Source organism: Thamnophis elegans, chromosome 8, assembly GCF_009769535.1.
Source record: "Thamnophis elegans isolate rThaEle1 chromosome 8, rThaEle1.pri, whole genome shotgun sequence".
Lineage (NCBI taxonomy): Eukaryota > Metazoa > Chordata > Lepidosauria > Squamata > Colubridae > Thamnophis > Thamnophis elegans.
In genome coordinates this window covers 67,473,668-67,491,587 of record NC_045548.1, presented here as the reverse complement: position 1 = coordinate 67,491,587, position 17,920 = coordinate 67,473,668, and the positions used below count along the sequence as shown (strand labels likewise).

General features: G+C 40.0%; 1 protein-coding gene across 1 annotated transcript; it reads left to right on the top strand.

The window, feature by feature from the left end:
• The first annotated feature begins 860 nt into the window (after positions 1-860).
• Positions 861-9,811, top strand: BBS10 (Bardet-Biedl syndrome 10). The gene is made up of 2 exons (XM_032222464.1): positions 861-1,051; positions 6,108-9,811. Exons 1-2 carry the CDS (start codon positions 861-863, stop codon positions 8,050-8,052), a joined length of 2,136 nt encoding a protein of 711 aa, XP_032078355.1. The 3' UTR covers positions 8,053-9,811.
• The last annotated feature ends 8,109 nt before the right edge of the window (positions 9,812-17,920 follow it).

The window sequence follows — 17,920 nt, the reverse complement described above, 5'->3', positions numbered from 1 at the left end:
AAGAAGAAGATCTGGGTCCTCCGCAGGGCTCGCCCCGGCTGCCAACCGCCTCCCCGCAACGAAGATGCGCCGGGCTCCCGAGGATGCTCCAGGAGAAGCCGCGCTGCAGCGACCGGAGGAAGGAGGGGCGGCGCGGAGGCCATATGAGAAGGGGGGAGGGGTTTATGCTAATCGCCCGCGCGCCTTCCCAGCCCCTCTGGCGCACCACGCTCTCCGCGGCTCAGCCCTCCTGGCCAATCGGTGGTGCTATGCCGAGATGGCCTTATGAAGCTCCGGCCAATCGGAAGGGGAAGGAGGCGGGATTAACCGTTCCTCAGGAGCCTAGTGCGATATGACGTTGGGAGCGCGCGAGCGAGGGCTGATGGTTGCCATAGGGACGGAGACTCGCATCCCCTCTCGTGCAGCACGCAGCGAAACCCCTCAAAAGGGATTGAACTTCCCGGGGGGTCGGGATGCGCTCCTCCGAGAATCGCCTCAGTGTATTTCGGGATTTCTTAAAAGATGTTTTCCACAATATCATTCTTAGAGGAACGTGGAGGGGAGGGCCAAGAGAGAAGGATATTTATTGAAGCAATTCTCGAAAACGGCTCCACAATAGATGAAAAAAACCTTCCCCCCCCCCCTACAACGTTATTCTAGAGAAAGGGGAAGGCGCCCCTCGTTGCCTCGCAGGGAGGCTTTGACTTCATCCACAAGGAGCCAAGCTCCGGCGAATTAAACGGGGGGAAAAAACGGTTTAAGCTCCACCAATCAACTCCGCCGAATGGTTCCAAGTCCTGCCAATCACGAGCGCGGAGGGCGGTGACGTCACTGTTGGCGGATCTCTCGCTTCGCCTGGACCTGATCGGGCCGCCGTTGCTATGGCGACCTCGGCGCGCTTGGAGCTGGGGCGCTTGGCCCAGGAAGCCGCGGCCCTGGCGGGGGTCGTCCGCGGGTCTCTCGGCCCCCATGGAGGACAAGTTCTGCTCACCCGCCCCACGGGGGAGGTCCTGCTTTCCCGAGACGGACGGCGTGTGCTGGAGGCCCTGAATGTGGACTCGCCAACGGCCAGGTAGCCACTTTCCGGTCGAATGTTTACATTAAGATTAACAAGAGTTGGAAGGGACTTGTAGGTCATCTAGTCCGACCTCCCGCCCAAACGTGTGGCCTAGGTTCTCTTTGCGGCTCGGAGAGCCTGGCCTGGGCTACGGGAGCAGGAGACAGTGGATATTATATAACCTCCCACGAAGAAAATACAGGTAACTCAAGTTACAACAGTCAATTTAGTGACCATTCAAAATTACAACGGCACTGAAAAACATGACTTTTTTTCACACGGCCTTCGCAGCATACCCATGGTCGAGGGATCAAAATTCGGATGTTTGGCAGCTGGTTCATACTTATGACGGTTGCTCTGTCCCGGGGGTCATGTGATCCCCTTTTGCGACTTTCTGACAAACCCAGTCAATGGGGAAGCCAGATTCACTTAGCAACCATGTTACTAACTTAACAAGCGTGGTGATTCTCTTAACAACTGTGGCAAGAAAGGCTGTAAACTGAGGAAAACTCACTTAACAACAAAAAAATTGGGCTCAATTGTGGTCGTAAGTCAAGGACTATATATAAAACCACAAATGTGCATAAAAATATCAAATAAGTACAGAACCAGGATCAAAACCATTAAGTATAAAAACCATGCAGTGATGAGCCCCACCTGCAAGCATAGCATACCACGCTCCAGAAAGATGTCCCGGAGCTCAAGAGGGTTAGAAAGATCTGATCGTGTCAGGATCTCAACTTCCTAGTTGGAAGGAGAGGGGGGAGGAATATAGAAAAAATTCCATTAGAAGGCAGTTGAATAAGGATGGGGCCAAGAGTGAGTTGATCCAGAGAATAGCCATGGCAGGTTAAATGATCAAGCCAGAGCCACATAGTGTTGTGGCCGGCCAGCAGTAGCAGTCAGACAGTGAGGAGGTTGGGGAGGATCATGGGCCAGTCCTGGAGGCTGGGAAAGACTTGAACGAGGGCTCTGCATCGGAGGCAGAGACAGGGCTGAGTATCTGGCAGTGATCACGTGCCTATGGAGCTAAACAGCAGTGAGGCAGAGGAGCAACTGGAGCCTGTTCCCAGTGTGTGCATGCGCAGAGCTGCCAGAAGAAAAGAACAGCTCAGAAAACAGGGTAGACTTGGGAGTAAAGTCACAGGTGGAAGATGATTGGCCCCTCCCATAGGAAATAAAAGAGGAGCGAAAGGGGAGTGGGATTTTGCAGGAAAAAAATTGTTCATTCGGTTGTTAGATTCGTTTCAGGTGGGTGAAGATCTGTCCATGAATCTCACGGTGCCCAGCCTTTCCTTGCACAGCACCTCATTTGGAAAATATTTACATGGCAGCTTTCCAAGCTAGATAAGGTTTGTAGTCATAAATATTCCTTTGAAAGACTGTTTGCCAGGCCTTGCTGAATTCGAAAGAGAGAAATTCCCATTCATTTAATAAAAAGGGTTTTTATTCGGGACCAGGAGACTGCCTCGTGCTTTTTGGGGAAGCCTAGGTCAGAACATGTAGGACCATAGAAGTGAAACTTGTAATCTTGAATCTTGAGGATCCCAGGTATCTCCCATCACTGCCTGGGCTAGTACAGGTAGTCCTCGACTTACAAACAGTTAATTTAGTGACCATTCAAAATTACAACGGCACTGAAAACAGTGAACTATGACCATTTTTCACACATGACCATTTCAGCATCCTCGTGGTCACATTCAGATACTTGATAACTGGATTATCTTTATGATGGTTGCAGTGTCCTGGGGTCGTGTGATCCCCTTTTACAACCTTCTGACAAGCAAAGTCAATGCAGAAGCCAGATTCACATAACAACCGTGATACTAATATAACAACTGCAGTGATTAACTTAACCAATGTGGCAAGAAAAGTTTTAAAATGGCGCAAAACTCACCTTAACAAATTCTCATTTAGCAATGAGAATTACTAAATGGGGTCAGTTGTCGTAAGTTGAGAGTACTATCTGTACTTCCAAATGTTCTTTATGGATAACTCTATATAGAACTCGTTATTTTAAACCAATTAGAGGATTATTAGGGTGTGAGAGATGGTGAGCAAGGCTTCCTGATCCAAGAATGGCTACCGCTGCATACCAGACTTAACTTTGTAAAAAGCCCTCCTTGTGAGAGTTGCCATCTCATCAAGCAAGAGCTGAATTTCAGAGGAGATAGTCCCTCCTTTGACTGTAACTGCACCTTCAAGGAAGAGGAGAGCATCTGTAAGAAAATATCCCCCATTTCAGTCCCCCAGAGATGGTCCAGAAGGATACTATGCCCAGTGGCTTTGAAAGTTGTTGAGAGTTCAAATAAGGCCAGGAAAATTGCTCTTCCCTCATCCTACTTTGAAATGTGTAGCACCTGAAGGTCAGCACATGCCGAGCTTTTCTTTCCCTTACACAATCACTATGATTTATAATCACATAAATATGTGATTGGATAATGATGATTATATGATTATACAACTGTGGAATTATTTACTAAGACTATTACTATTATTCTTCTCATCCTTCCTAGTACCTATCTCTTCACACTTATGACTATAACCATGTTGCTTGTATCTTTACAATTTATATTGTTCTATTTGTTTCTTAGTATGGTTTGCTTGCTTATTAGTAACCTATATATCACTAAGTGTTGTGTCTTACGATTCTTGATGAATGTATTCTATTTTATTTTCTTTATGTACACTGAAAGTATATGCACCAAAGACAAATTCCTTATGTGTCCAATTACACTTGGCCAATAAAGAATTCTATAAAGTTAAGCCAAAACCAGGCAAATCATTTTTGCGGTATTATTGTTATTTTAGTTTCAGCTGAGTTCTGGACCAGAATTATCTAAACACATTTTATCCTCTCCTGTGATGCAAACCTGGAATTCGATTATGTCTCATGCCATGCAAATGAAATGTTTGCCTATTAATTGAATCTGCTTCACTGGTCCTTTTCAGTCACATAGGAATCATTTTTAGTATGCAATCCAAGTATATATTAAAGTACACTATTTTCTTTATGAAATTTATTTTTATGTGATTGAAGATGGTTAATGAAACAGCTTCAAATAAGATTATGCCATGCAAGCTAGAAAATCTGAGTAAACCGTTTAACTCAGGGGTAGTCAACCTTTTTATATCTACCACCCACTTTTGTATTTTTGGTAGTATTAAAATTTTCTAACCGCCCACCAGTTCCACAGTAATGGTGATTTATAAAGTAGGGAAGTAACTTTACTTTATAAAATTTATAAAGCAGAGTTACAGCAAACCCCTGCCGCCCACCATGAAAGCTGGAACGCCCACTAGTGGGCGGTAGGGACCAGGTTGACTACCACTGGTTTAACTGAATCACAGTTAATATGCTGTGTGAGCTAGGAGTTCACATTTAGTGCTTTGTTTGAGCATCATTTATTTTACACTGTTCCTGTGCTGCTTCACTCATACAATAAACACAAAGCCATAAATTCATACAGTCACAATAGGAAAATAGGACTAATAAACCCAGGTGTGTGTGTGTGTGTGTGTATGTGTGTATATGTGTGTGTGTGTGTGTGTGTGTGTGTGTGTGTATATATATATATATATATATATATATATATATATATATATATATAATATATATATATATATACATACATACATACATATACATACACACACACACACACACACACACACACACACACACACATATATTCCCTTGGAGGGAAACCCTTGGAAAGATTGCTTCACACCAATGAGAAAATAATATTTTCAAGGCCTTTTGCTTTTTATATTCTTTATTAATAGAAAACAATATATATAGCTCAAAACTGAATCATCAGCAATAATGATGTTATCTAGTTGGATAATAAAAGTCTGTGAATAAAAAATAAGCTCAGAGCACCAAGGACTTCACAATTCTTTATTAAATTTTTATTTTTAACATTCTCATGAAAATATATAGATCTAAAATACATTATTCTGCCTCTAAAGATGGAAAGAAAGATGGAAATTTATCACTACATACATGGTGAAAAGGCCACTGAGCAATATAACATGTACTCACACAAACTAATCTGTTCAAAAGCAGGAATAGACAATGTTGTCACACAAGACACGGCTCTGACAGAAAAGTAATTTCACCATCTCTGATTATAAGGCAGAACTTGACTTCTTCCTGGCTCATGGAGAAAGCTTAATACTACTATTACCTATAATTTCATGCTTGCCTGAGGCAAAAATTATAAGAGCTTGCTGTGTTTTCTTAGTCATCATTTTTAACTAAAGCAAAAGACTCCAAATGTATGTGTATATCTATTTATTTATTAATTGTATATGCTTTCTATCAAGCGACTCTGGGGTAATATAGAAATTTTTTTTTAAAACAGAGTGTCAAACTATATAGTATTTTTTATTTATTTTCTTAATATAATTTATAGCTGCTTAATTCCATGTGACTTTAGATAACATTCAAATATGAATAAGAAAAATTAATGTATTATAGTAAAAAAATAATAATTTATCACACTAGCATTTTTTAAACTATTCAAAGACCTGGAAATGCCTGAAACTGGAACACGAAGGCCCTCTTGTACATTATATATTTGATTGTGGACTTTGTAGTATTGCCATTGTTGCTATTATTTCTTCCCACCAGACCAGCCTTTGGACTGCATATATAGCTAAACTAAAGCAATCCAGGAAATCATGCTAATAATTGTTGCCAAATATTTGATTCCCTGCTTTCCCAATCCTTTCCTACTGTCTTGAATGAAATATTATATTTAAATTCTTATTTAATCAACAACTCCCCAAGGTCTGTTTTTCTGCATAGTCTCTGGTAGTTCCAAACAAATCAATCTTTTCAAAGGCATATATGCTTAAAATGATTCATTTCAGCTTGTGCATGAAATCCTAGCATGAAGATTCATATGTAAACAAGATAATTGTGTTTAGCAGTCTTTTATAGATTTATATGGCTCTTGTCAAGAACTGTCTTTTGGGCAGAAATTGGAGCATTTTAGATATTTTAGATGTTTGAAATAAACAGTTTTTTTAAGTTAACTATTGGTTTCTTCTTTGGTTTTCACAGAATTATGATAGCATGCATTTCTACACACTGCAATTTGTTTGGAGATGGCGCTAAAACCTTTATCATTCTACTCTCTGATTTACTACGACAGTTTGAAAAACTTAATAAAAGAGATCAAGGGAAATATTGCAGTTTGAAACACATTTCCCAGTTTCTTGTGAAGATCCAAACAAACATCCTGGACCATATAATGACACAGGACCTTAAGAAACATTTTTGGTCAATCTTTTCTGCTTCTGCTTCAGATACAAGACGGAATATGGAGTTAGTGTTAGAACCTTATTTTTGTGGGAAAGTAGGAAGTAACAGACAAATGTTCCTAACTCATTTGACATGTGATTTCTACTTCAAAGTTACAGCAGGTAAAAACCAGAATGAGGCATTGTACTTGGTGAATGAATGTTTTGCAGAACTGCATACCACTGTGACAGGCCTTCCTTTTTCAGATTCCAGGATCCTAGATGGCTTACTACTTCACAGAGACTTTGCCGTATACTGTCCTACAGAGGGTGATAAAAAAATTATAATAATAACAGAACCTATTCACTCCTCTCTATCTGAGTTGGGTATAGAAGTTGTCATAACTGCTGAGAATCAATTCAAGGCATCAGAAACCTGGATTACAAAAAGAACCGAAACTCTTCTACAGCACATGCAAGATAATGACATCAAAGTAATACTATCAGGTGTAAAACAGCATGATATTGTTCATCGCTACGGCAAAAATAATGGCATATCTATTGTAGACTGCTTGTTAACAGAGGAAATCTCTTTTATTTGCAAGATTACCGGAATTTCACCTTTCAAACCATCTTTGGATAATATTAACCATGAAATCACTCAAACAGCTGTAGCCAAATTTTGCCAGCCCTTCCACCTTGGAACCAAAAGGTTTGTTCACATTGGCTTTGCAAAAACCTCTACCATCCAGCTTTATTGCATGATTCTCTGTGGACCAGTACATGGAGTTACAGAGCAACACGCTTCTGCTTTTCGTGAAGCATTCAAAATGCTACAACAAATGTTTACAGCAATTCATCTTCCTCAAAATTGTGACTCAGAATTGGAAAACCACAGTCTTCTGAATAGTCTGAATAAAACTCAGCAACATTCATCTCCCCATCAGACATTATTTCAGGAACACAATTATTGGAGAACATTTCAAGCCAACACCAAGCATCTTGCACCTTGTGGGCTTAAAATGGAGAAACACTCTGCATCTTTTTCTGTAGTAGATGAAAATACACTGCATTCATCCAGTTATAATACTTCAACCATAGTCATGCCTTCTGTTGATTTGATGCATGGTATTAAGAGCTCATTATTCCAGAAAAGGGAGGATGACTTAGTTGACTGTCAAACGGCTTCTTTAAAACCGAAAGTTCAAAAAGAAAGGTTGCAAATGACTGAGAACGAACTTCTTGAAGATAAACAGCCTGTTTTTAATATAGTCGATAAAAATGTACAGCTGCAAGTTAGTACTGCCAGGTGTGCCAGGCTGCTTAAATATGAGGAGAACAATCAAAGGGGTAATCAGAATTACTCTGACTCTTGCATAGAACTGGGGTCAGTTCTGCCAGTAGGAGGGCTCTTTGAAATCCTGCTACATTACTATCTATCTAACTATGCAAAACAATGTCAGTCCTCAAATACATCCATCATTTGTTCTATACTTGCTGATGTATTGCTAAGTATTCCAAAAACTCTCTGCATGACACAAAAAAGGAATGCCTTTCCTCAGCTCTGTCTCCAAGTTACTAGTGCCCTCAAAAGCAATCAACAGCTTCTACCAAATCAAAAGCTTCTAGAATCAGTTTCTTGTAAATACCACTTAATAGCTTCAGTGCTTCAGTGTGCAGCTCAGTTGCTTAGTGTTGACTTAATCATTAGCATTAAAAGGCTACCACAGAAAGCTGAAGAGAGTGACTCAGAGGTTGATGGATAAAAGCAGATTGCTCATGCACTGGTGGGAACCTCCTCCATCTTGTTTGATTACTTTTTTTTCCTTTTATCCCCTAATTCTTAATGAAAGGATCCCAAAGGAGAAGAAAGAGAAATAATATAACCATATTATTCTTCCTTCTTCAGCTTTCTGATGGCTAGCAAGGACTTCAAAATAATCAGCTTTTGGCAGAAGTGTACTCAGACTTATTTACATTGCCTCAAAGTCCATGCAGTGTGTAACTTTGCATGGGTATAAATCAAAAACAAATCTGAACTGGGGGGCATTTGATACCCAACACGGGTATCAGTGACAGACAAAATATGTCCTTACCTTTACACACTAAGAGAATCCATTGACTAAAAGAGTCCATAATAATTATATTTTCCCCGAAGGACCAGTAGGAACACATTACCGGAAGTGGTTCCTTATAAAGGCAACCTTTATTACTTAGGATGTGGGAGTCAAACATATCAGCTTTGCATTTGTTCAGTTTATTTACGCATTAAATCTGTGTCATGGCTTTCTTCTAAGTGTTGGAGGTAGTGTCCATATGTCTCTGCTTTTTTCAAACAAGAAATTATGTGGGGTAGGTTTGACTGAGAGAATGTGATTGGCCACATGTCCCACAAGGATTGGTCACATCTAATACAGTTGCATTCAACTATAAGCTCTTCTAATAATAAGCTCCTGGTTAAATATATTTGATTGTTTCTTGGTTGTGGAGAAATCAAAGTTCCCCATTCCCATAGCATTGGATTTCCCCAAATTATTCCGAATCTGTTTTGGCTAGGAAAGCATTCAGTGTGGGTAGTTCAGGAGTGGCTTGCTGGGAAAATATTGATGAGTCTGAATGTGATATCCTTAAGCAAAATGTCTCTAGTTCTCTGACCTTGAGGAAGCTTAAAACAGGGAAAGCTAGATTTTCTTTTTCATAATCTCTGAAAATTTAGTATTGTGAAATGTTACTTCTTCGTAAGGAACCACGTCTAGAAATATTTGTCCTTCAGGGAAAAATATAATCATTAATCCCCCCCCCCCCCAGCCAATGTATTATCTCAGTGTGTAAAGGTAGGGACATCTTTTATTTGCCACTGACTCATCTAGTTGGGTTGATTTTGTGCTTTTCTGCAAAGGTAGGAGATCATGAGAAATTGAACTATGAAATGGCAGCAAATAATTATGAAAACTAGTCCGCATCTAATACCAGAATTATGGAGAAAGGGATTAATGGATTAATCACTGTGAGTAATCTGTTCAGCATAAACATGCTCATAGAGTGTGGTAAAACATGAGTAACTGAACCATGATAACCTGGTTGCATGGGTTTAGATACTGAGTTATAAACTGATTCACCATTTAGATATAGATGAAATTCACACCCGGGAATCTGTATATAATTATGAAATATTTGGTATTTAAATACCTTGAATTTAAATACATTTGGAATAATAAAAGGCTGCCCATTTTCTATCATTTTCTGATGGAATGCTTTTATTCTTATCTAGGTTTCACATGGCAGTAAATGCCCTTTTCCGTGAAGATCAACTTAAATTTTAATACTGGGTTAGGATTTCAGCTAGTTGTCCAAAGCAACAAACTGGTGTGTGAATGTTTTCCCTATTTATACTGAAGTCATGACCACCAAACATATTTAAACTTATGGAGCAAGTTGCCTTTTACAGATTAAATAATTCTAGCTTTTCTAATTGGGAGATCATTCCGTTTGGTTTTCAGGTTGCGCATAACATTTTTAAAAAGAAATCTGCATTTTGGTTCTACTTATTGGATGGACGCTGACACCCCCTGTTGGATACAAGTTGATTTCACAATTTACAGTTTTTTAAAATTTAATTTATTCTGCCTTTATTATTTTTATAAATAATTCAAGGCAGTGAATATATGTACTATTCTTTCCTCCTATTTTCTCCATTTTGAAGTGCTTTGTGTTTTGAAATTTTGCATAACAGTAATAACCAGGGCAGGGAACATACATTTGTAAAATTCTAAAGAGAAGTTCAAATAGGCATCAGATTCAAATCCAGATGACCACATAGACAAATTGATGTGTTTCCCATAGTAATGTATAGTTTGTTAAAGGCTATTTTATTAGGTTTTTTTTAATCCTGTCTATCCACATTGAATATTTTCTTTCCCTTTCTTCCCTCAATTGTGTCAATTCAAACACTGTATAAATTTTATGAATTCAAACACTGAGGTTGTCATAAAGGAGAACTTGACTGACTGCAATAACTTGTTTTGGTGGAGTAGTTCAGGAAGTATTTAAACTAAACACTTGTCTTGGAGAGAATGCAAGAGTAGCTAAGTGAGGACCAAATATGTTGTAACACAAATGTATCTTCTTGCCATTTATAATGGTTAACCCTAGAGGTTAATGTGTCTAAAAATCCAGGTTTGGAAGATTATTGGTGGATTATGGGTGGATTATGGTGTCAGCCTTTACTGACAGGAGATTTTTGAAGGTTCTTAGATAGTTTCTTCCAAGCATTCTCATCTGTACACATGATACCTCAAAAATTAAAAGTTAGTCGTGTTTGGCCTGCAAGGTGACAGATAAAATAATTTATATTCATACTGTAGTATCAGACTCCATGATTTTAACAGTTTTAGGCCCCTAATCCAAATCCTGTCTGACTTTTGCAAGGCGCTAGTAAACAGAAATTAAATTGCAATTGTTCAGATTCCAAAGATGGCTATGGGAGGACCATTAGTTCTTAAAGCTAGAAAACAACAGCAAGGTATACTGTAATGTTAATATTGGTATAAACGGGTCACAAATGGCTCTAGCATTATATATTCTCCCCTAATCTCACTTATATTTCCAATTTACTCCTGATTCACGCAACCAACATAATCTGTAGTAATTGGAAGTCTTAGAAGGCACCCAACTCAATACTGCTGTGACGTGTAAAACTTCCTTAGCAGATTTCAGAATCTTCAGTTAACACATCCTATACAGATATTTACACTGTCAATAGGCATATAAATTGCCAAGTGGGACTGGATATAGTCATCGTATCTTACTTCCCTTTAAACAGCTAATTTCCATCTGATATTTTCAGGCCCAGTTCTACATGTCACTTCTCTATTAATCATAGTGTGTCTATACAGTTATATTAATCTAATCCGTGCATAAAACCAAACCATCATGGATACAGTGTCAAATCATTATGGTATAGGATGAAGAAATACAATCTAAGCCTTTGTCTTCACCATTGGAAACTCTTCCAGAGTTGATAATCCATATCTGAAATATCATTTTGAGGGAAACCTGCGTAAGACCAAATTTGCTCATTATCTAGCACCAGGCAAATTTAGTTGATTGATTTAGAGGTCAAGGCATTCTAGCCTGTTCACTACCTGATTTTAATCTGGTAACTGATCTGCATCTTTTTCTGGTTTAGGTTCTGCTTATTTATTTTTCATTTTAGTCTCTTAATTCCATCTGCTGCTCTGCAGTCTTTGCTGAAAAGCAGCATGGAGCATATTTAATGAATAGGTCAGTATAATAGGTTAGTATAAATTCATTACTTAGACTTTTGCAGTGTTCTTTGGAAATCCTTTTATAAATGTAACAAAATATATTTTGGAGGCTATTTTTAGGTCACTAATATTGTAAGCCTTATTGAAACATTGGGTAGTCATCAATATAATTAAATTAGATTGATATCTACCAAGAAAAAGCTGATTGTCAGGCTCATCAAAGGAGCAAAATGAGAATCTGTAACCTCCGTTTCCAAACTGCTGATTAATCCAACCTGATGACTCAGCCCCTGGCTTGTTACCCACTTCAATCAATTTATACTGTAGTGATAGCAGAATATTTTCTTACCTTCCATTACAAACTAGGGCTGTATAAATGTCACTTTGTAATTTGTCGCTGGGGAATGCCACCAAACATGAGCCAAAAACCACTCCAATTTGTTTCAGTGTAAAGGGTTCATCAAGACCTCTTAAGCACTATGCCAAGAGAAATGACTTCCAATCAGGATATCTGACAGTCCATCAAACAAGGAAGGGACTACAGATAGCCCTTGACTTACAACTGTTCATTTCAAAGTTACCGCTGCACTGAAAAAAGTGACATGGCTTTTTTCACGCTTAATGACCATTGTAGCATCCCTATAGACATGTAATCAAAATTTGGGCTCTTGGTAACTGACGTATTTATGACAATCACATTTTCCAGTGTCCATGTGATCACCATTTATAACCTACCCAGCCAGCTTCCGACAAGCAAAGTCAATGGGAGAAGCCACATTTACTTAATGACTGGATGATTCGCTTAACAATGGCAGTGATTCACTTTATAACTGTGGCAAAAAAGGTTATAAAGTGGAATAAAATTCACCTTGCATGGCATAAAAAATTAGGGGCTCAATTGTGGCCATACATCAGAGGATAACTATATGATGATTCCGGTTAAATACCTGCATATATTAAAGTGACATGATGGATTTGTGGATGGATAACTCACAGAATGTCTGGTAGAATGACCACTCACTCAGTCTTTATTTTCAAATGTGACAACTTTAAGACAGAGGAGAATATTTGTAGCTCAGGGTTAAAATGAGAGGACCTTGGTGCTCTCTTGAGCTTGATTGTTTTCTTGCAGATGTTTCATTAGCAAACTAGGTAATGAAAATACACTGATGATGTTACCTACTTTGGTAACAAAATGCCTAAAAGAAAACCGCCAAGCTCAGAGAACACCAAGGACCCTTCATTTAAGATGTGTGGATTTTGACTCCCAGGATTCCATGGAATTCACACATACTGAAGTTATCAAGTTTGAAAAATACTGCTTTAAGAAGAATTCAATGATCCATGCCCACAGAGTCTGAAGATTTTATCAGGTGAAACAGGTGCTATGATGCAAGCTGTAAACCTTACCTACATATGATGTCATAATCAGATCCAAGAAGAGAACCTTGCATTGCGATGTCATCATTTATCAGTTGGTACCATCTTACCCATGATTGAATGGGAATCCAGGCGTATCACTTGAGGGGCTGCAATTGTTGTTAGTTGCAAAGTCATGTCTGACCCATTGCGACCCCATGGACAATGTTTCTCCAGGCCTTCCTGTCCTTTCTGGAGTCCATTTAAGCTCAAGCCAACTGCTTCAGTGACTCCATCCAGCCACCTCATTCTCTGTCGTCCCCTTCTTCTTTTGCCCTCCATCTTTCCCAGCATTAGGATCTTCTCCAGTGAGTCCTTCCTTCTCATTAGGTGGCCAAAGTATTTGAGTTTCCTCTTCAGGATCTGGCCTTCTAAAGAGCAGTCAGGGTTGATCTCCTCTAGGACTGACCGGTTTGATTGCCTTGCGGTCCAAGGGACTCGCAGGAGTCTTCTCCAGCACCAGAGTTCAAAGGCCTCCATTCTTTGGCGCTCAGCCTTCCTTATGGTCCAACTTTCACATCCATTGCAACTGGGAAAATCATAGCCTTGACTATGCACATTTTTGTTGGCAAAGTGATGTCTCTGCTTTTTAGTATGCTGTCTAGATTTGCCATCGCTTTCCTCCCCAGGAGCAAGCATCTTTTTATTTCTTGGCTGCAATTACATGGCTCTAAATGCCTTGTGTTATTTTGCATGTCAATCTAGCTCTTTTCATCTCTCCTCCTATCTTTGATTTCTCTGTTTATGTTAATAATCTGTATTCATTTTTTTTCCATGCCTGGAATAAAAACTGTTTTTTATCAACTAAGTGGAATTTCAAAAGTATATTTTGTGAGATCAGAATAGCATCTGCGGCCTAAATACATTACATGGCATTGTTACTAGGCTATAATTTCTAACGTCCCTCAATTACGAGTTGTATATTCTTCCTTATTATTCTTCATCATGTGATTCACAGGTTCCCCAACCTTGACCTAACTGTTGCCAAGTGAAAGGACTGTTGATTGAATCAGGAGAAAAGTTACATTCTCATGTGTCCAAACAACTTCAACTCATCTGATTTATGCCGTCTTTCTGCAACTAAGCAGATTATTATAAATGTTTACATACATGTTTAAAAGTACAATTGGTCAGGATTCAGACGTGACATTGGCCTGAGGAAATATAATACTTATTCGAGGGCCTATAGAATCCCAGCAGACCAGTAGATGGCGCAAAATGGATGTGTAACGAAAGCTTGATGGTCATCCTCACTTCCTGACTAAGGGATTTTTGTGTAAACTGAGAGGTACTTAACTGAAATTCATGCAGCTGAAATGATACCCAAGTCTCATTCATCTGGAAATTTAAAGTTAAAGTAGAGCAATCAATGTATTAATTCATTGCCACACCAATTTGAAAGGTAGCACTTTAATTAGATATAGAGTCAGAACTGCAAATTGGAATGTAAATAAATGGGATTCAAATTCCATTGGAGCTATTTACACATGTCATCTCAATAATTTACCACTGCTCTGTGAGTCAGTCAACAGTACAGGTAGTACTCGACTTATAACTGTAATTGAGCCCAGAATTATGGTTGTATATTATGCCACTTAAGTGAGTCATCACATGACCAACCCAATTTTGTGACTTCTTTTGCAGTTGTTAAGCCAATTTCCATGGTGGTTAACAAACCCGTTGTCCACAATGGGATTGTTTTGCTGGAGACAAAAGCAAATAGCCATAATGCAGTTCAGAGTTGAAAGGGTTAGGTCTTTGGGGCTGGCTTGGTTTTTCATTTTTTGCAGACATTTCATTACCCAAACTAGGTAACATCATCAGTACTAGCAATGAAATGTCTTTAAGTGTCTAAATGTCGAGTAATGAAACTGTAACAGAAATGAACTGCAAGGATTTAGGATTTTAGGATTTTACTTTATTTATATGCCGCCCTTTTCCCTGGGGGGACTCAGGGTGGCTCACAATCCAGGGGGAGGGAAGAACAAAACAAGATACACACATAGAGACAATACATCATTAAAAAGCGCAACAGTCATACTATTCGGGTGGGGTTAAAGTCTTTAGCCCCAGGCCTGTCGGGACAGCCAGGTTTTAAGGGCTATGCGGAAGGTCTGGAGGGTGGTGAGGGTACGAATCTCCACGGGGAGTTCGTTCCATAGGGTCGGAGCAGCCACCGAGAAGGCTCTCCTCCGGGTAGTTGCCAGTCGACATTGACCGGCTGATGGGATTCGGAGGAGAAAACAACCAAGCTCAGAGAGCATACCAAAGGATCATTTGTAAACACCCATTTCTGTGTAGAAAAGGCATAAATTGATAAAGGAGAAGAGAGAGCCAACCCCTACTCTTGTAGTATTAAGGAAGTTGTGTAGTTTGGGTAATGAAAAGTCTGCAAGAAAACAACCAAGCTCGGCACCAAAGACCTCAAACCTTGAAAATTGCAGCCAGGTGGCTGGGACATTGCAAATGACCACAAACGCAGGCCGGTTTCTGAATGCACCAATTATTGCTGTCCAATTATTGGAGGACAAAGAATCAGGCTATGAAAAGTTTTGCAAGGTTGGCAGCCCATTTCTTGCAGTGAGGGGCAAGGTTTGGTTAAAAGTAGGGAGTGTCAAACACTGGGGAAATCAGAAGATCCAAGCAGTTCACCAGGGTGTGAAGAATTTGAACTACTAAGAATCTGAACTACTAACAGTCAAAGGACGTAAGCGGGAGTTAAGAAGGAATTCAAGGTGGGGTGCACTTTGATTGTTGTCGGCATAAAGGAACTGATGACGTATTTGACCCTTCCCTCAGGCTCAGCCTGGTCATCTACAGGGAACTGTGACTTCACTTCATCCCTCAGCCCTCATCAGCACCTCTCAAACTCCCTAATTTTAAGACTTGTGAATTTCATTTCATGCTGATTAGGGAATCCTTCACTGGAGAAAGCAATCATGTTTGGAAGAGTTCGTGGTGAAAGGAAACGCATTAAAGAACATGGTGGCTGGACACCATCAAAGCTGACACTAGCCAGAGCATAGAACAACCCCAAAAAGTACGGCAAGATCAGAAAATGTAGGGGAGACCTGGCCCATAGAATCACTAAGTTGGACATCTGAATGGATATTACCATCAGGGAATTCTGGGAGTTTGAAATCTGCCTATTTGAGAAACACCGAATAGACCAGTGGTAGTCAACCTGGTCCCTACCGCCCACTAGTGGGCATTCCAGCTTTCATATGTGGGCGGTAGGGGTTTGCTGTAACTCTGCTTTATAAATTTTATAAACTTCCCTACTTTATAAATCACCGTTACTGTGGAACCGGTGGGCGGTTAGAAAATTTTACTACTAACAGTTGAGTTGAGTTTGAGTTTATTATATTTCTATGCCGCCCTATTCCCCGGAGGGACTCAGAGATACAAAAGTGGGCAGTAGGTATAAAAAGGTTGACTACCCCTGGAATAGACTCATGGAGGCTGTCAGTGTTCCAAGTAATGCACCCATAGAAAGGGGAACTCTGAGGCAGGCAAGTTCTTCAAAGAACAATTTATTAGAAACATCATATTGGCACAACTGGTGAAAGCGGACTCTAAAGTTCCCACGGCTTTCACTTAACTAAAAATAAATGTTTCCCCTTCCCCCTCAAGCCACTGGTCCAATCCAATTGCTAGCCGGTTGCTTGGTTACTTTGCTCCTCCTCTGGCCAGCCACCTGTGAGAATGTCCTTGGTTCCACAAGGTTCACTTCAAGCTTGACAGAGGCTTCTGATAAATTTTAAAAAAAGGACTTGCAAAGTTATAAGCTGTCCCACCTGCTTTTTCCCATAAAACTGATGAGCGAGATGCAGAAGTCTACAAGGAAAGAGGGCTGTGGATTTTATAGTCAGACCCACCGAGTCAGCAGATACGTTACAAATAATCCTCAACTTAGGGCCGCAATGGAGCCCAACATTTATGTTGCTTACATTTGTTATGTCAGTTTTGCCCCAATTTACAATCTTTCTTGCCACAGTTGGTAGGCAAATTGTTGCAGTTGTTACATTAGTAACACGGTTGTTAAGTGAATCTGGCTTCCCCATTGACTTTGCTTGTCAGAAGGTTCAAAAATGGGATCACATGATGTCGGGACACTGCAACTATCATAAATAGAAGCTAGTTGGCAAGCATCTGAATTTTGGCCATGGGGGTTGCTGCAAGAGTTGTAAGTGTGAAAAAACTGTCATAAGTCACTTTTTTCAGTGCCGTTGTAACTTCGAACAGTTACTAAATGAACTGTTGTAATTTGAGGCTCACCTTTACTGTATCTGCTGTATGATGTTGGCTCTCAGTCTATGTAGGAGTCCATAAAGGTATACGACAGACTCTCCAGAATAACCCCTGATCCGGGGAGGGTTGCTGCCGGCATTGCTGCCGTTTCAGCGTGGAAAAAATACATTTCTGCATATGAAGATTGTTCTGTGCATGCGCAGAAACTAAAATCAAGATGGCGCCACCGGCAATAGAACCGGTTCGGGGGCGTGGCCAGCCGAGTTACCACCTACTCAGCCAAACCGGTAGGAACCCACCTCTGCCCTGATCTCCTGTCCCAATTTCAAGAAGAAGTTCTATAAAACACACCAGCAGGTGGACCTGTCAGAAGGGTGCTGAGCCTGAGCTGCTTCAGAAAGCCTTAAAAACAAGCATCCAGCAGTAATAAGGCTTACCCAGGAGGGAAGCTGTCTGTGACATTAAACTTTAAATATGATTAATAAATAACCAGGTTTTTCAAGCAGAGATGAGCTGCTCTGACCCTTGTGTGAACTTGCTTGCATTCTTGGCTTGTAGCAGTTTATTTAAAGGTGCAGCAGCATCCCACGGTGAAGGTAATAAATAGCAAGGAAAGCTTCCTTTTCTGCGAAGACATCAAAATGGGCTTCGCAGAGGGAGATGTAAAAATGTACCAATCATTGCAAATAATTCCGTC

What these genes read in the sequence shown, in the direction of transcription:
- BBS10 (XM_032222464.1), top strand. Translation starts at nt 861, where the DNA reads ATGGCGACCTCGGCGCGCTTGGAGCTGGGGCGCTTGGCCCAGGAAGCC. An exon ending in GTGGACTCGCCAACGGCCAG is followed by an intron (nt 1,052 to 6,107) that starts GTAGCCACTTTC and finishes TGGTTTTCACAG; the next exon opens with AATTATGATAGCATGCATTT.